Consider the following 20,000-nt stretch of genomic DNA (forward strand, 5'->3'; position numbering starts at 1 on the left):
ACAAGACAGGAAGTCGAATTAAACCCGCACTACCAAATATACTGAACATCAACTCCATATGAAGAGGACAAAGTATACTGGCTCCTAGAGGGTAAACCATCATTAGCATAAGCAAAGGGGTCAAATTTGAGAAGCCAGTTAGTGAGGTAGATTATTGTTGTTTGTCCTTTGTTCGATAGGAGTACCATGACATCACGGTAATATCATGACTTGCACTGAATTGGATTTAAGTGAGGAAGGGCTGTGCAAGGTCACCAGCCTCATTAACCTCACTCTCTCCTCCAGAGCCATCTGGGTCCAGTGGCAAGATATAGATCAGGACAACTGGAGATGATCTGGGATGTTTTAAGGCAATTGGGGTTAAGTGACTTGCTCAGGGTCACACAGGTAGTGACTGAGGTGAGATTTGAACTCAGGTCCTCTTGACTCCAGGACCAGCACTCTATCCACTGTGCCACCTAGCCATCTCATGAAGATTACCTGAAGTCAGGCAGACCTGGGTTCAATCCTGCTTCAGCTGCTTGCTAGTCATGTGACCCTTTGTATGTCCCTTCAATTCATTGAGTCTCAGTTTCCTCACTGCAAAGATGAGGAGATGGATTCAGTATCCTCAAAGGTCCCTTCCAGTTCTAAATCTATGATCCTTTATTAAATAAAAAAAGAAAGAAAAGAAAATTGGGCTGACTGTGGGTAATGAAAGCTATCATCTTAAGGAAAATTTTCCCTCTAGAAAAGGAACTGAGCTTCAGCAGCCATGAAAGAAAAGAATCAGTGGGGCAGAGTTGGAAAGAACCTCAAAGGTGATTTAATCCCTTCACCCTCCCCAGCCTCTACTTAAATACTTCTGATAGCTTGTTATTTTGCAAGGTAGCTAGTTCCAACACTGGGCAGCTCTATTTTTTAAAAGTTATTCCTTATGGTGAGCTGAAACTTGGTAGTTTATATCTTCCCATCAACCCTTGTTCTGCCTTCCCAAGCAACGGAGGGGGAGGGGAGGAAATAGTTTTCTCCCTCTTTTTGCAGACAGACTTTTGAATAACTGAAGGCAATTATGAACCCCTGCCTACCAACCCCAATTACTACTCTCTTCCAGCGATTCACTGTGAACTAATGGGGTCCTTCACTTTCTACTGAGAACTTGGCTTCTTCTAACACAAGCTAACTGCCACCTTCAATTCATGCAGAGGACCAGGGGTTTGAAAGTAGTAGTACAGGGACAGTTAGATGGCACAGTGGATGGAGCACTGGCCCTGGATTCAGGAGTACCTGAGTTCCAATCCGACCTCAGACACTTGACACTTACTAGCTGTGTGACCCTGGGCAAGGCACTTAACCCCAATTGCCTCACAAAAAAAAAAAAAAAAGAAAGTAGTAGCACTAGTACTAGAACTCATAGTACTAGTGGTAATGTTACTAGTAGTTGTCATTGAGTCATGTCCATCTCTTCATGATCTCATGGACCATAGCACTCCAATACTATAAATGGGGTTTTCCTGGCAAAGATTCTACAGTGGTTTGCCATTTCTTTCTCCAATAGATTAAGGCAAACAGAGGTTAAATGACTTACCCAGGGTCTCACAGCTAGTAAATATGTGAGACCAGATTTGAACTCAGGTCTTCCTGACTCCATGGAGTCCCAGAACTCTAACCACTGAGCCATCCAGCTGCCTCACTAATAGTAACATGTATCATTTACACAGTGCTTTAAGTTTTGCAAAGACCTATTGCAAATATTTTCTCATTTGATCCTCACAACAACTCTGGGAGATAGGAGTTATTATTATCCACATTGTGTAGATGAGGAAATGGAGGAGAAGTGACTTGTCCAAGTTTACACAACTAATGTCTGAGACTAGATTTGAACTCCAGTCCCAGTGCCCTATCAATGAAGTCACCTAGTTGCCAAAAGAAGAATAACTCTACCTACTATGCAACCACTTCAAAATGATTGGTCCTGGATCCCCACTTGGAATATATGTGCATGTACTAGAATAGATGTCCAGATAAAATTAAAATTATATAATTTCATATATCTTAGTGGAAAGTCTCCACTGAGAGCTAGAGGTGTCAAGGTGTCTGCTGGTCTATGCCTCCAGCAGGGCTTCTCTGTAGGTACCTTTCAAAATTAAAAAAATGGCATCCTCCATGGATTGATTTCAGTTAAGCAGGACATGTCCTTTAAGTGGTTTACACATACATATATGTATGTAGATAATATATGTAAAGTGCAATGCAAACCTTAAATCAATGTATAAATGCAAGCTATTATGATTATATAAACCCATTCCCTGTTTATATACATGCCTTAATTAAGGACCCGGAAAAAGAATACTCCCTTGGGTTTTGTATCTTATGGCTCTTAAAAAGTGTCTCCTCACACACACTCCAGGAACATGAATTGTGAAACCCAACTGAGCAAGTACAACATGCATTAAGACTGTGAAAGCTGATAGGAGCCAAGAGACACATTAAAATGTAGCCACTAGTTATATATTCTACACACACAAAATAGCCAACAATCTCCATTAAGGCAACACTGAAAACTCAAGAGTCAGGAAATGCAAACAGCGATGTTCCCGAAGCAACTAAAATGCGGAATGCAGCTGCTCTGTCTGCCTTAGCAACAATTTGTGCATTATTGTTTGTGGCGTTAACTTCCGTCCCTTCCCCTGCCCCTGACACACACACACACAAAATGGCCACTTGCAGTTGGGTAAGGTAATACTTATCATTGAGACCACAGCTTGGAAGCTAGTGACCATTTGCAAATTTCAATTCTGGGACTAAAATGAAAGTGTAATTCTAAAGAACGAGGTGAGGGAAAACTTAACTTTGTTTCTGGTAGCCTCTGGGAAATGAAAAAGTATATAGACATGGTGCCCAAACTACACGGACTTGGGGGTTTGGGTAGGATTATAAGATTTAATAGTGTCCTGAAAAACGAAACACCCCCACTCCAAGCCAATATAGCAGAATCATTTCTGGCCCTCCCTGCTTCTTCCTCTCATCTGATGGATGGTCCAGTACAGGAGTGCTGGGCCTGGAATCAGGGTGACCTGAGTTCAAATCCAGCCTCAGACACATACTAGCTGTATAACCCTGGGCAAGTCACTTAACCTTTGTCTACTTCAGTTTCCTCATCTATAAAAAGGGGATAATAATAACACTTACTTGCATAAAGTGAGACCATATCTGTAAAGTGCTTCACAAATCTTAAAATACTCAGACACTTCCTTGTTGCATGATCCTAGTCGATTTGCTTAAGCTGTTTGCCTCAGTTTCCTCATCTACAAAAAGAGGATAATAGGGGGCAACCAGGTGGTGCAGTGGATAAAGCACCAGTCCTGGATTCAGGAGAACCTGAGTTCAAATCCAGCCTCAGACACTTGACACTTACTAGCTGTGTGACCCTGGGCAAGTCACTTAACCCTCAGTGCCCTGAAAAAAAAAAAAAAAAAGAAAAGAAAAAGGAAAATAAAAGCACCTACAAGCATGGAAACAAATGAGATCATATTTGTACAGTGCTTTGCTATCCTTTAAAATACTCATATACTTCCTAGTTGTGTGACTCTGGGAAAGTCACTTAACCTCATTTTGCCTCAGTTTCCTCAACTATAAAATGGGAATAATAATAACACTTCATTCCTAGCATTGTTGTGAAGAATACATAAGATTAATATTTGTATATTTGTAAAGCATCTAGCACAGTGCCTGCCATGTAGTGTCTTTCCTCTTCTAACAAGGCAAAAAGGGTTAGAATACCAAAGGACCACAAACTAAGGAGGAAGCATTTGGGTAGAAGAAAGGACTGGATTTGGAGTATGACAACCTCATTCAAACCCTAGTGCTGGGGCAACTAGGAGGAGCAGTGGATAAAGCACCAGCTCTGGATTATTCAGGAGGACTTGAGTTCAAATCTGGTCTCAAACATTTGACACTTACTAGCTGTGTGACCCTGGGCAAGTCACTTAACCCTCACTGCCCCGCAAAAAAACAAAAACAAAAACAAAAAAACAAACAAAAAAACCCCCCCACCAACCCTAATGCTGCCACTTTAAGAGTTCTATGACCCTGGGCAAATGAATTAAACTCTCTAGGCCTCAGGTTCCTCAAGAGAAGGTGGAGTAAATAATATCTAGGGCCCCTTCTGTGATCCAAAAAAAGAGGGACAGTAGCACAGAACTTACTAGTTCTCACTCCTACCTCATTCTGGCTCCAAACTAGCTTAAATTTCTTCAAAGACCACTGGTCAGCCAAGAATCCCCTCCCTCCCTGAAGGCTCTCAGTGACTTCAAATTTTACTCTTCCTCCCCACTCAATTCCAAACATCCTATCATTATCCATGGAGAAATATGGCCTTTTCTGAAAAGGAAGAGAGCCAACTGTAACGATTGGAATGACGCCACCTGCTGGAGACTTACTGTAGAAGAGTTCCGCCCATGAAGCGAAGGTCTTTGAGGGCAAGACCAGGAGTCTTTTCTTTGGCATCAGGAAGTGACGTTGGGTAGTGGGGGGAAGAAGGAAGAGACTAGCACTCTGTCGCGACTCTCTTTCCTTTGGACTCTGGTGGAGAGCAGAGCCTAGAAATGCGCTCTTCCTTTAATAGATAGGAATCTAGCCTTTCCTCTCTCTCTTTACCAATTCTTATTCTCCTTAATAAATGCTTAAAAGTCTAACTCTTGCTAAAGCTTATAATTTATTGGCGACCACTCATTGGATATTTTAGACAGACTAGCTAGAATTTTAGCCCTTACACCCCCAAAATAGGATGAAAGTAATGAGTATACTTGAACTTTCTAAACCTCTCTTGTACTTCCTTCCTCTGCCTGGGTCATAGACAAGTCACTTCATCTTTGCTTTTTGACCTCCTTATAAGACGTACTTTTTCCCCTAAAAAGCAATTTATAAAGTAAGAAAGCTTCACATACTCTTTCTCTCCAAGGGATGAAGGCAATACATATCTAAAGGAGAAGTTTGGTGAATTTCACTGAAACTACCACTAAATTTATGAAAGGCACTTCCATCTCCCTTCCCTTCCTTCCCTCAGCATTCATGGACAGAGACTTCTGGGACCCAAGTCCCTAAGGAGTTTTCCAATACCACATCATAACCCCCTTAGGAAACTAAGAACTAGCCCCATAGGAAACAAGCTTGCAGACTATAGATTGAAATTCAGACTGAGGAAAGGGGGTAGGGAAGAATGGGTAAATCCAGCAGAGAAAGAAATAATTAAGCTCTACTGTGTAATTTGAGAAAGTCCTCTACATAATTTTTACTCAACTGATCAATCAATCAATCAGCATTCATATGAGAACTTTAAATGTGCCAAGCACTGTGCTGGATTGAAATAGGGAAACAAAAATGAAATCAGTTCCTGCTCTAAAGAAGTTTACATGGGAGAGGGGCAACACACATAAATGCAAAGTTTTTGCTGTTCAGTTGTTTTCAACTCTTTGTGAGTCCATTTGGGATTTTCTTGGCAGAGATACTGGAGTTGAGTTTGCCATTTCCTTCTGCAATTAATTTTACAGATGAGGAAACTGAGGCAAACAAGGTAAGTGACTTGCCCAGGGTCACACAGCTAGGATGGTAAGGGCTAAAATTCTAGTCTGTCTAAAATATCCAATGAGTGGTCGCCAATAAATTATAAGCTTTAGCAAGAGTTAGATTTTTAAGCGTTTATTAAAGAGAAATAAGAATTTGGTAAAGAGAGAAAGAAGGCCTAGATTCCTATCTATTAAAGGGAGAGCGCATTTCTAGCTCTGCTCTCCACCAGGTCCAAAGGAAAGAGCCGAGACCGGAGCACAGTCTCTTCCTTCCTCCTCCCACTAGCCCGCGTCAAGAGTGACGCCAAAGAAAAGACTACTGGTCTTGCCCTCAAAAGACTTCGTTTCATGGGCGGAACTCTCTACAGTAAGTCTCCAGCAGGTGGTGTCATTCCAATCGTTACAAGGAAGCGTCTGAGACCAGATTTGAACTCAGGAAAATGAGTCTTTCCTGACTCCAGTCTTGGCACTCTCTATCCACTGTACCACCTAGCTGCCCTAAATGCGAAGCATATATACAAGATAAGCACAATCAGTCAGGGGCTCCTAGTTGCTAGGGGGAACCAGGAAATGCTTCATATAAGATGTAATACTTAGGCTGTACTTAAAGTACCAAGCTTTTAAAGAGGAGTAAGTAGAATGCATTTCAATCATAGGATACAGTTTGTACAAAAGCATGGAGATGGGAAATGGAAACTGGTGTCATTGGAGCAACCAACAGGCCTGTTTGCTAGACCCTAGAGTACATGTAGAGGAGTAATCAGTATAAGCCTGGAAATGGGAGTTTGGAGTCAGTCTGGGAAGGGCTTTGAAACATCAAAACAGAAGAGCGCCTGGATTTGACTTGGCCAGGCAGCTAGGTGGTGCAGTAGATAAAGCACCGCCCTGGATCAGGAGTACCTGAGTTCAAATTTGACCTCACACACTTGACACTTACTAGCTGTGTGACCCTGTGCAAGTCACTTAATTCCCATTGCCCCTCCCCCCAAAAAAAAGATGGCCACTAAGAAAGGCCAGTTAGGAAGGAAATGAGTTCGGATTTGGTCATTATGAGGTTTGAGATACATATGAGGCATCCATTTCAAGATGTCCAGTAGAAAGATGATGATTCAATACCTATGATCTATGACCCTAGACCTAGGATAGGGATCTTGTTGTTGTTCAGGTCACTTTTTAGTCATGTCTGACTCTCCATGTCCCTATTTGGGATTTTCTTGGCAAAGATACTGGAGTGATTTGTCCATTTCCTTCTCTAGCTCATTTAAAGATGAGGAAACTGAGACAAACAAGGTTAAGTGACTTGCACAGGGTCACACAGCTACTAAGTGTCTGAGACCAGATTTGAAGATGAATCTTCCTGACTCTAGGAGAGAGACCTTAGAGACTTTTTTACAGATGAGTAAACTGAAGCCTAAAAAGTTAAATGATTTTCTATTTACTACAAAGTAGCAAATAGCAGAACTAGAATTCAAACTCGAATCCTTTGACTCAATCCAGTGGTCTTTCCACTGCAACATATCTACTCCAGGGTTCAAATAGGAGTCATTTAGGGGCAGCTAGGTGGTTGCAGTGGATAGAGCACCGCCCTGGATTCAGGATGGACCTGATTCAAATCCAGACTCAGACACTTTACACTTACTGGCTGTGTGACCTCTGGGCAAGTCACTTAACCTTTGTTGCCCTGCAAAAAAAAAAAAAAAAAAGGAGTCATTTACATAGAAATGATATTTGAATCCCGGAACAGTAGATAAAACCTGGAATTGAAGTCAGGGAGACCTGATTCAAATCCTGCTTCAGATACTTGCTAAGCAATTCACTTAACCTCTGTCTGCCTCAGTTTGCTCACCTGTAAAATAGGGATAATAATAGTACCTATAGAGGGTGGACAGGTGGCACAGTAGATAAAGCACTGGCCCTGGATTCAGGAGGTCCTGAGTTCAAATCCAACCTCAGACACTTAACACTTGCTAGCTATGTGACCCTGGGCAAGTCACTTAACCCTCATTGCCCCTACAAAAAAGAAAAGAAAAAGACACTGCTAACTTGTGGGGAGCAGGAATGGGACATTTCACATTTAGGTAATTGGTACCCAGAAATCCGTTAACTCACACAGTTCATGTTCCAGATTTTCAAATCAGCCTCCCCTTCACCTCCACCCACTTCAAATTGCTCCAGTTACCAAACACAGTACCTTTCACCGAAGAACTCAAAGCACCCACAATTTCTGGGCCTGAAAACAGAATAAGTTTTATCACAGAGACAGACTGCTGCTTTACTTGATGAGTACAAGGTCAGTTTATTTTTAAAAGCTGCTGCTGGTCGCTGCCATCCTGAAAATCTTTGGAAAATACATTATTTAGAACCATTGCAGACTGGGGAAACAAGGGTTGAGAATAGATATATATGGTGACACATTAAAAGGGGCCCCATATTGCTTTTAAATAGGTCACCAAAGACATCCATTTCTGGAAAACAACAGTAGTAATGACAGCCTACTAGCAAGACCATTTCTAAATATATCATGGGAACAAAAAGGCCAGGACCAACCTTTGTCCTTTTCCTTTTCCATTTGAAGTGTTACCTGGAGAGTAACAGGGAGAGCAATCCACAGTGATCCATTACAAACAACTCTACTTTACTATAAAGTCTTGAGGAGGTCTCTTTCACCTTCTATCAATCTATAACAAAGATTTCCTGCCTTGTTCCTTGCTCTCGTGGCAAGGAATTCTACCCACCAAATTGCTTTATCCTCTTTCCTCTTCCTCTCATATCCTCCGCACCCCCCAAACTGTACGTGTCCCACCTATGCACAATTCTTTTCCCCCTTTTGATCCTGAGGATTATAAATTTGTCTGTGATGAAGGTTCACTAGGAGAGGGATGAAAGATCACATACATCTAAAGTTAACATTCCTATCATGGGACAGCAATAAGTTTTGTTCACACTGAGAGTGAGAGAGAAAAAAAAGATCGGTTACATTATTGGTCAAGGAGGAGCATGGAAGCAAACAGGAAGGAAATTATAAATTCATTCAGGAACCACATCCATTACCATCTTTCTGAGTTTGGATCTCTGAGTTCCAGGGATCTGGAATGCCAAAAGTTTGATGAAGACTCAGAGGCTATTCACACATTCTTTCATTAGGGTATAGGTGGGTTTCCAAATCCTTCTGAGACCTGATTGCTGTGGCACCCACAGACTGGATGCAGATACTAGCTCCCAACCACACAATACTTGAGGGATAGAGGCAGATTTTATTCACATCCCAGACGAGCCTTTGATACCATCCACCTGAAGCTCTTAGAAAAGTCAAGGTTTAGGTAAAGATGGATTTAATCACTAATCCTGAAAGGGTTGGAAAGTTTACTTTTCACCCATATAGTGATAGAACCAGAATTCATATTAGTTAGGTTAATGATTGATAATCCATATCAGAGTGTGTCAGCAAGTCATTTGTGTAAAAGTACATTGAACTCTCTCTCTCTCTCTCTCTCTCCTCTCTCTCTCTCTCTCTCTCTCTGCAGGGCAATGAGGGTTAAGTGACGTGCCCAGGGTCAACACAGCTAATGTCAAGTGTCTGAGGCTGGATTTGAACTCAGGTCCTCCTGATCCAAGGCTGGTGCTTTATCCACTGTGCCACCTAGCTGCCCCTGAACTTTTTGGAAATGAGTCACAGAGATAGGGTCTCAGAGGCTCCAGCCAAAATTTTAGAATTTTCACCCAGGTAAGAAGTACCTATTTTCACCCTCACATCACATTATCGAACAGAAAATCCCTAGCACAGTTTCCTTACTATAAGATAGGGTTAATAGTGCCTTCCACCATCTATCTTGCAGAATTATTGTGAAGACCAAATATAAAGAGTGCTTAAAAATCCTCTGAAAAGTAATGGCACTACACAAAAATTATGATTCATAGTAAGTAGAGAAAACCCATTGGCTTTCATAAAATCAGCACTTGGCTGAATGGTCTTAACTGGAGCCTTCAAATACTCATGCATGTTCTTCCATGCTAAGTTCCAGGCTGCCTGTTAGACTCTAGCAAAACTACAAAGACTGGCCCAGGAAAATCAAAACCCTGGTGGCAATTATGATTTGGGGCAAAAAAGGCACAGAGCAAAGCCCCTTCCCCACCCCATATTCATCTCTCATTGCCCCTTCCACTCCATGAAGGGGAGGGGCTAACAGCTATCCAACTAGTTGGAGTCACATACAATCTATTCTGGGGATGCTTCCTGAGGATCTATATGAACCTTAGAATTCATTAAGTTCCCAGTCCTGGGCTCCTGGGGCCATCTGATGATAAAATGCAAAAGTAAATGAATTTTCCAATGTCAGATGCCACTTTTTCCCCCAACTTTCCTCCTGCCACAGAATCCTAGCCCTGCCTCAAGCCCCCTCCTCCAAGTTTTTAGAGCCAAACCCGAACAGCTGGCTTCAGTGTTTTCAGGATAGTGAAGGGCGGCTGCTACTCTACTGGAGGAAGAATGAGGGAGGGTTTCCTCTCTTTAAAAGAGGCAGGGACGTGATGGTGGGGGAATTAAAAAAAATTGCTGTTCCCTTCACAGTTAAAAGTGTGATAATTAGAGCAAGAGGCAGGCTGCTGTTCTGTCATTTAGCATACAGCATACCCAGGAAATCTCATTTGGTAATCAAAGTGGAGACAGAAGGGAAAGGAGCAATCAGACCCCTATTCAGGCTCTGTTTAGAAACAGCCCCTGCTGGCTGGCTTAGGGGGAGAGTTTGGGGCCGGGAAAACCTGAGGCTGGGTCTCTGGTTATGAATCAGGGTTATTAGTGCAGTGGATTCATTTTTTTTTTTAGGCCTCTGCGCTGTCCTCCCAGCAGCTGCCCAAAAGGAGAGCCAAGGAGGGTGTGTGCGTGTGTGCTGAGGGTCTCCATTTAACCTCTGATTCTTTAAATGCTCCCTCCCCCCAACCTCATCTTCATCTTCATCTCCATCTCCATCTCCATCTCCATCTCCCTAACCCCCACAGCCTAGCCAGGGCACACTCAGTATTCATACAAATTAGGAACAATGCCAGCTGCAATTAGAAGCCTAAGTGTGCATGAGGGGGAGGTGGGAGAGGGGGTTATGTGGAATACACAAATGCACCGGGGTTTTGATTTGACTGGGCCGATCGTTATAGTCTTGCTACTCACAGGCAGCTGGGAACTTTAGCATGAAAAACATGTAAGGAGTAATTGAGGTCTGTGTTAAGACCACTTCAGGCCAAGGACTGGTTTTATTGAAAGGACCATGGGGTCTCCATTTATTTTAAGGGTGTTTCAAACTTCCTCTCCATCATCCCCTCAAAATTGAGCTCACTTTATAGTATGTAAGGTATTTATATTTATATTGTAAGACAGGCATTTTGTTCTAGCCCCAGAGGATTCTGGTTTAGGCACTAGGAATAATAATATGATGACTAGCATTTTGTAGAGTGCTTTAAGGTTTGTAAAGGACTTATTAATCCTCACAACAATGCTGGAAGGGAAGGACTATTATGTTTCGATATTTTACAGATGAGGAAACTGAGGCAGGCAGAGGGGTTAAGTGACTTGCCCAGGGTCAGAACTAGTAGGTGTCTGAGGCAGAATTAGAATTCAGGTCTTCCTGACTCCAGGTCCAGCACTCTATCCATTGGGCCACCTATAATCCTCAATGGGAATGGTGATAGGAAGCATAGGGGAAGGAATCAGTTTGGTAAAGTAGTTTGTTTTGGAGCAGTGTTTGTTTTGGAAAATGGAAAGAGGGATGGATTTGAACTTCAGGGGACCTGGGTTAAAATCCTGTCTCTCTCCCATAGTCCCTGTGTGAGGCATCTGAATGCCACTCCCCAAACACCTCCATTCTTAGGGACTGACCTCTATAGGGAATCTATTAGAAAATGTAACTTCAACTCCGTGGGCCTCAGTTTCTTCATCTGTAAATGAGGGAATGGATTAAATGACCTCTAAGATTCTTCCCAACTTGAGATCTACAACCGAATCCTGGCTACATCAACTCTAATCTTCTAAAGGACTGTTTCCCCTAGACCCCATCAATATTTCTATTGTAACCACCTCCCTGAACTTCTCCCAGCTTCTTTTAGAGGAACCCCAATTATGAAATGGAGACAGTCCATTGGAAACAAGGAGATGCTCCTCCCAAGGAGGCACCTGTCTTGCATCAACAGGATCCAGGCTATTCCAGCGGGCCAGTGCAATCCACTGAAGCAGTTTCTTAGAATCCATAAACAGGGGCAGCTAGGTGGCGCAGTGGATAGAGCACCGGCCCTGGAGTCAGAGTACCTGAGTTCAAATCCGGCCTCAGACACCTAACACACACTTACTAGCTGTGTGACCCTGGGCAAGTCACTTAACCCCAGTTGCCTCGCTAAAAAAAAATTTTTTAAATAAAATAAAAAAAAAAAAAGAATCCCATAAACACCAGAGCGGGAAGGGACTTTTGAGACCACCTAGTCTAAAAGATGAAGAAATCATGGCACAGAGAAAACCCAAGTCACTTGCCCAAGGATCTTTAGCTTACTTGACAGCCCTTTGAACTGAAGTCCACATATTTTAAATTCCAAGTCTTGGGCTCTACTCTATGCTGCCTTTGAATCCTTCAAGACTAAGCTCAAATCCTACTTGCTACAGGAGGTCTTTCCTGGTCTATTTATTCAACCCCCTACCTCCCATTTCCCCCCACCCCATTGCGAGTGCTTCCCCTCTGACACCACCTTCCACCTACCCTGTAATATCTCATATGTATTATATCTCATATGTATTATATATGTTTTTTATTTTTTCCATAGTGTCTTCCTCCTAACCCCATTAGAATATAAGCTCAGGAAAGCAGGACCTGTATTTTTTTTTTTTTTTGCCGTTTCCCCCATTCCTTGTGCTCAGCCAGAGCTTGGCACATAGCAAATGCTTAATAAATGCTTGTTGACTGAATTGGAATGGAAGCAGATAATCTCAATTGAAGAAACATTGCTTAAGTACTGAATCCCCTGGCCTCTGACACATATAGCTGTATGACCCTGAACAAGTCACTTATCCTTTAATGCCTCCAACCAACTTGCAAATTATTCATGTTAGACAAGGTATAAATTTGGCCATTGATTTTTTTTTAATTTTTTTTTTTTGCAGGGCAATGAGGGGTTAAGTGACTTGCCCAGGGTACACACAGCTAGTAAGTGTCAAGTGTCCGAGGCCAGATTTGAACTCAGGTCCTCCTGAATCCAGAACTGGGTGGCTTTATCCACTGCACCACCTAGTTTCTCCTAAATTTGCATTGATGAAGGGAGTTTCCACACTGAAATTTCTCGACGCTGATGAAATCAAAGATCTAAACAACCCAAAAAATGTACAAGGTGCTCAATAAATGCTTTGTCCATTTCTGAACTATTCTAATAGCCTTTATTCATTCTTTCTTGAATCTGATGCCAAAGATGTCAAAACTGCATTCTGCTTTGTAGTTCTTAATTTGGCAACACTGGAGAGAAGGGATGAACCAATCCAAGGAGATGGTTTCTTCTTCTTTCTTCTAATTCTTCTTCTCGTCTAATTCTTCTCTTTAATTCTTCTTTACTTCCTCCTCTTTCTCCTCCTCCTCCCTCTTTCTTCCTCCTCCTTCTCCTTTTTCACCAGTTTTAAAATCTGTTATGAATGTATATTCATCAGTGTACATTAAAGTATATGTACACAAATATCATGGAATATATACTTGAAAAAGATATGTATTTGATACATGGAAGGCCTTGGTACATATTGAGGATAAGTGTAGAGGAAAATTAAAATGGAGCCATTTATGAAGATGTTCTTTGCTCTCTTCTCTTGGCCACAAGAACTTTACAATGAGTGAAAATTTCAGTAGAACTAGTATTTCAGACATGCATCATAGTATTGAAAACAACTCAGTACATCTGTTATGTATTGAAAAATCAAATACATACATGTTTCATAAAAAAAAAGGATGCTCAGTACCCAATAAATATAGAACCCATTTCAAGGCAATGACATGGACTCTCAATTATCCATGAGTGAATGACCAATCTCCTTCGTCAATTATTTCAATGACCGGTAAACCCTTCCCAAAGGCTAGCCAGTCAGTTATCCAAGAACATGGCCACCAATCAAAGGAAAGAGCTAAGAAGAGGTCACGGCTGGGCAAAGAAGGTAAAATGAGGTAAGGTGGTCTTTCTGGCAGTGTACAAAGCTCTGATGTCAATTACAAAGCCAAAGGATTTGGTGGGATTATCTACCATTTTGTCTTTCAACTACTCCTCTTCTCTGTATGACTGAGGAAAATTGAAAATTTTACTAGACTATCAAAATTTCCATCTGGCTAGTCAAATCAATGTTGAGGGTCAAATTATTTCATTATGGCAATAAAAATTCAAAAGGTGAGCTTCCATAGTCTTGCTCCTCCTGTGTTCTGTGACAATAATTTATGGAACTGGCCATTAAGTTGGCAGGCTTGTGTTGCTCTTTCCATTGCTTCCAAATATCCAAGACTAGTACTGAGAAATACTGGCAGCTATAGTGAGTAGAGGTATGGAGCAACCTCCCAACCTAAGGAAGTGATCCCCAAGTTAAATCTACTCATGCAGTTACCAGGGTCCCAGAGTATCCATTTTTTGAGTTTAGCTGTAGAAAAAAACAGCTATCTATGTTTTGCATTGACTACACATGATAACCTATATCAAATTGCTTGCCTTCTCAACAGGGGATAGGGGGAAGAGAGAATTTGGAAGTCAACTTTAAAAAGGAATGTTGAAGGGGCAGCTAGGTGGTACAGTGGATAAAGCTCGGGCCTTGGATTCAGGAGGACCTGAGTTCAAATCTAGCCTCAGACACTTGACACTGGCTGTGTGACTCTGGCAAGTCACTTAACCCTCATTGCCCACAAAACAAAAAACCCAACAAAACAAAACAAAAAAAAGGAATGTTGAAAATTGTTTTTACATGTAATTGGGGAAAATAAAATACTAAATGAAAAACCAGCTAATCATGATTTTTAACACCAAAAAAAAAATTTAACCAGATTTTTAAAAGGCTGGCCCTCTCTGATCATCCTTCCTGCAGATTCATCTCTTTGAAGCATAGAACCACTTTGGAGGTCACTGCAGAGAGGAGGCACAGCCCCCACCCTTCAAGATATTCAAATGGACCCACTAATAAACAATGCCAAGCTGACTAGAAGCTAATGGTCCACAGAGCATACCTCTAGCATGCCAGAACCACATTAATCTGAAGTTGCCAAAAGCCTCATAACTTTCTCCACCCATTTAAGCCTTCTTGGTGTGAAGCAGGGGTTTACCTCATTCCCTGATGGCCTGAACTTCCTTGCCTTGTGTAGCTCCCAGAAAAGCAAATAGGAGATGTCCCTCTCCAGGAACTAGGAGATTTGGGTAGTCCAGAGTCTAATACCAAACTACTAGGAAGAACTTTGCCTATTTGAACGTGGTAATGATAGAAACAGGATTACACTCAGGGTTTTGATTTTTTATTGTGATTTGAATTATTTTTCAATAATAAAAAACAACTCTCAGATGAGGAAACTCCCTTCACCGATGCAGGCACCACCTTCTCTGCCACTTGTAATCTTAGAGAAGGGGGTTCTTGATTTGTGTGTGTGTCATAGACATCTTGGCAATCTACTGAAATCTAATCCCCGCCCCATCTCAGAATAATATTTTTTTGGTTTTTGTTTTTGTTTTTTTAGTGAGCACTTGGGGTTAAGTGACTTGCCCAGGGTCACACAGCTAGTAAGCGTGGTGTTAAGTGTCTGAGACCGATTTGAACTCAGGTACTCCTGACTCCAGGGCCGGTGCTCTATCCACTGCGCCACCTAGCTGCCCCTCAGAATAATATTTTTAAATGCATAAAATAAAATACATAAGATTACAAAAGAATCCAAGGGTAAAAGAGGGGAAGAGAACATTTATTAAGTGCCAGCTATGTGCCAGGTAGTATGCAAGAACCTTATAAATATTATCTCTTTTGATCCAATTAAATAGAACTACATTTATCAAATATAAAATTTATTATTAAATTATTATAATTATTTTTAAAAGGAAAAAAAGTCATAGGTGCCAGATTAAAAACCCCTCTCAGGGAGTTGCCTAGAGAACTGAGAAGTTAAGTGACTTGCCCAAAGTCACACAGCCAATAGGGGTCAAAGGTAGGACTTGAACCTAGCTCTTCCTGAGTTTGAAGCCAGCCTTCTATCCACTAGGGCCATGATGCCTCTCAAAATAATGACATATGCAATTTAGGAAAAATCGATGTCTCCCACCTTCCCAGCTTCACTACATTATTTTTAGAAAATAGATAGGTATGGCTGAGTCCATTTACCTACTTTTAATGTAGATCTGATTGACACTTAACAACTGCTGTGTGTGTGTGTGTGTGTGTGTGTGTGTGTGTGTGTGTGTGTGTGTGAGATATATGTGTGTTTAGGAGCTCTTTACAGGTGAGTATTACCCCCTGCTCAGTCTCTAAAAATTAACTGTGTGTAGAGAAAACAATATTTTCTAGTAGCATGCAATGCACTGATGTGATTGAGTAAGCATTATTGCAATTACTAGACTCAATAGGCCTCAAAATTGTCACCAGTGAGCTTTGCCACTCTCCTCCCTTTGAGACTCTATCATCCCTTGTTCCTCTTCTACCAAATTTGCTACAAAGTGGTTTCCACTTGGTTGTCGTTGTTTATTTAGCAGCAGGATGAATGAGTTATACTGTGGTTTTGACATCTACAGGCACAGGTATCAATCAATAGCCACGTAATGGTCTGAACCTTGTCGAAAGACCTCGTTATTAAAAAAATACATATTGCATTTAGCTATTAAAAATCAATTACACCCCATCTGCTATGAAGACCACTCATCGAGGACTGGAAAACAAACATACACGTGGGCAGCATGCACACATGCATGAGCATGCACACATGAGAAGAGAGAAGAGGAGAGGAGAGGAAAAGAAAAGAAAGAAAAGAGAAAGACAAATTGTACATGTACACAGTGCAGAGATTCATCCAGCTTGAAAAAGTGCTGATCCAAACCTGCCCAGAGGAAATGAGTCCCTTTAAACACAAAAATGCAATCAAGGATAATCAGCAAGTTAACTACACATTTGCAAACACCCTTTCCCTTGAAAGAAAGAATGCCAGACTTTCAGTACTTCAATACAAGTTCTGAGGGTGGAACCAATCCCTCTGGATTGAAAGGAAAAATAAGTGATCATGTCAGCGTCTTCACACACAACTTTATCCATCTTCAGACAATTAAGACAGAACTTTACCCACAATCAGAGATGGCTTAGGAGCCAGTGACAGCTCCAGAATGTACTCTGAGCTTTGTTCCCACACATTTTTTACTGTCACGTTTCCTATATGGTTTGGAAGCTGGAATAGTGAAGTTGGGGCTACTCCGACAACTTTCTTCCATTCCCCTCTTCTGATGGTTCTAGAAGTGAAAAATGAAAATGAATCTATCACCACCAGTTATTATAAGCCCACCCATATAAGAGAGCTACACTAGAACCCAGCAGAAAGAGGAGGAAAAGGAAACTGTGGGCGTTGTCATTCAATGAACCCACAGCAAGCCAGAAACAAGATCTCCTACTTATAGACATTCCAGTGTGAAAGTCACCTATAAACTAAACAAAGATTTTTAAATTAGATTTGAAAAAAATTCAGGTCATCTGCAGCTTGCTTTGAGCATGGACTTGTCCAGAAAGGGTCCAGACCAAAGTTTGCTACAAAACTGCAGGCATATTTTAAAACTCAGCTCAAGTTCTGAAGCATAGAGATTTCACGTGAATGAAGATATCCTGGATATAAAGTAGTAAGAAACAAATGTCAGTCCCTCTCACCTGTCAATCCATTAACAATTCCTCCACCCCACTGTAGAAAAATAGTATATTGCTGAAGGACCAGGAATTGAAGGGGTTCATTGAAACCAAGGGAAATGAATTTCTGTTCCTCCCTATCCCATATACCCTTGAGGACAGGCCTCAGGACATACTCTCTCCTACTAAGCTTTCCAGCCAATCCCCAGGACAGAGCTCTTAGTTAACCCACACGAAGTACAAACTCTTCACCCTGCAGGACCCATCGGTCCTATATTTTAGGGCTGGGAAATTGGCAAATTGGAAATTGGCAAACTAAAATCCAAGCTGCTTGTCCAGACTTAATTCCAAGATATACTAAGATATAATCAGAGTTTGGTCTCAGATGTAAGGGTAGCATATGAAACCTGAGTCACATGCTTCGACTGTCAACAATGGAAGTATGTATATGTATCTGTCCTCAGGGCCACTGCTGTATTTCAGACCACTCTCCAAGGTTTGCAAGCATTCCTAGGCATCTTGGTCAAAGTACTGAATTGCTTCTCCAGTGCTATATTACTTTTGTTTCATATGAAAAAGGGAGAGGACATGAAGCCCCAAATATAAACAGTAAGATTGCGTGGGCAGGGGGAATCTATGGGTTAACAGCTGGGAATGGGAAGGACACTATATCAATAGCTTCATATAGACATTTTAACAACCACAAGAAAGTCCAAAAGGAGAGTGACCATCGCCATCAATGGGAGCTCCAGTGGAGCCTGATAAACCTGCTCCTCCCTCAAGGTTCACCTCTCCTTTTTTGATGCTCTGAATGCAAAGTTCCACAGGGACTGTAGGGACTGTGGGGATAGAGAATTTTCTTCTCATTTCCAGGTGCTTATGGCGCAAAAGGGGACAAGGGCAGCTGCTCTGAATTCACTTCCTGTCTTCTTACAATGGCAAGCCTTCGTAGGCTATGGGAACCCTGTGTACTCAGTCTAAGGGGAATGAGAAGAATGCATGGGTGCTGCCAGTTTGCTTTCTAAGGAGTGAAACTCCTGGTGAGGGCCCCAATTCGTGTGACAATGACTTTCCAAGCTTCAAACTTTATTCATTCTAGTTAGTCCTATGGATGCCACAGAGGCAGCTGCCAGGAAGATGAGAAGTTTCAAACCCCCCACAACCTTCTCCTGGAAGAGAAGCCTATACCCCAAGGAAATGGAAATTATACAATAAGTCCATTTCCTTCCCTCTACTACACCAACTGAAGCCCCTGGGCTTCTGAAATCAAATTGGTTGGTAGGTCTGTGGTAAAAATAGGGAATGTTGTATGTATGGGGGGGGTGCCTCTGTGTGTGTGTGTGTGTGTAGGGGGTGAAGCATTGAGGTTGGGGTGAGATGAAGGAAGGGTAAGCCTTACCTTCGGAGCAGAGCTTGCCACCATAGCCAGTGGCGGAGCAGTCACAGGTTGGGTGGCCATCCAGGAGGAAACAGACTCCACCATTCACCAAGGGCTTTCAGCACAAGGACCCTCGGCCTCCAGATAGGCCCCCTGGGTCCCCAGAAGACGAGGTTCTGAGTTGCCATATTTAAGATCAGGATAAATCCCTTGAAGGCAGGCATGGCCTGCAACCCCATCCAGAGTCAGGGCAGAGGGCCGTATATCAGCCGGAACTCCTCCGACAAACAAGTCACTGACCACATCCATATGGGGCCGCTGAGGCTGGACCTCCCCAGGCCTGGCCTCCCCATCCAGCACCAGCACTGTCCTCATTCGGTCACGGCTCACCATCAGGAATGCCAGCTGCTATCATTGACCTGCTTGTCTGACAGCACAGCTGTTTCAGCACAGTCCACACTGAAACGGAGCTGGACACGACCATCCACCAGGGAGAGGCAGAGGAAGTCGCAGAACACCACCATCGTCCAAGTAGAGAAGCAGCCCGGCTGACATGTTGGTCTTGACTGGAAGCTCAGGTCACTTCGAGTACTGGCATCCCAGCGAGGTAGCGGGCCCACTGGTTTGGAAGGCCCATGAACTCCAGGCCCAAGCAAAGGCCCAGAAGGGAGCCAAGCAGAACACTGAACTTCAGAGTGAAGTAAATCGAGTGAAGGGTGAAGCCCATGGCTACTGTTGGGGATAGGCCCCAAAGCTGTAGGTGAACTAGGCTGAGGGAAAGGAAGGGAACTTCAGGGGAATAAACTGAGTGTTTCTCTGTCGGTAGAAAACAGAATGCCAAATAGAAGAAAAAAGCAGCCAGAAAAAAATACACACACAGAGAGAAAAAGACAGTATGTGTGTGACACCAGCCAGGTATCAGAGACAGCTGTTGCAACCAATAATCCTTTGAGAACAGAGACAAGAAAGAGGAGTTGGAAGGGGCAATAGAGGAAGAGGAGAGCAGGAGAGAATGGAGGAAGGGCTGGAGGAAGGGAAGGTGTTCCTCTCCAAGAAAAGATCTCAGCTATCCATGTAGATCCGGAGGCCTTGATCAAGGAGAAGATATAGAGTGGGTTTGGGGAATCCTTCAGGAAATGTTCTTCCCTCAAAGAAGAGTCCTTATGCTACTCAAGCCCCAGATGCCACTGGGGACCTGGGGTAATGGGGGTGCAAGGGCAGCAACAATGTCTGA

The 20,000-nt window shown here is 42.5% G+C and overlaps 1 protein-coding gene across 1 annotated transcript in view; it reads right to left on the bottom strand.

The window, feature by feature from the left end:
• LOC122737952 (neurexin-3-like) overlaps positions 1-20,000 on the bottom strand; it is a 1,091,749-nt gene that overhangs the window by 957,732 nt on the left and 114,017 nt on the right. Inside the window, 6 exon segments of the mRNA XM_043979962.1 lie at positions 18,788-18,883; positions 18,886-19,164; positions 19,167-19,278; positions 19,280-19,332; positions 19,335-19,373; positions 19,376-20,000. The exon segment at positions 19,376-20,000 is cut by the window's right edge and continues 250 nt beyond it. Of these exon segments, the coding sequence (XP_043835897.1) occupies positions 18,788-18,883; positions 18,886-19,164; positions 19,167-19,278; positions 19,280-19,332; positions 19,335-19,373; positions 19,376-19,493 (697 nt within the window). The 5' untranslated portion in view covers positions 19,494-20,000.

This window comes from Dromiciops gliroides, chromosome 2 (genome assembly GCF_019393635.1).
Source record: "Dromiciops gliroides isolate mDroGli1 chromosome 2, mDroGli1.pri, whole genome shotgun sequence".
In the NCBI taxonomy this organism is placed as follows: Eukaryota; Metazoa; Chordata; class Mammalia; order Microbiotheria; family Microbiotheriidae; genus Dromiciops; species Dromiciops gliroides.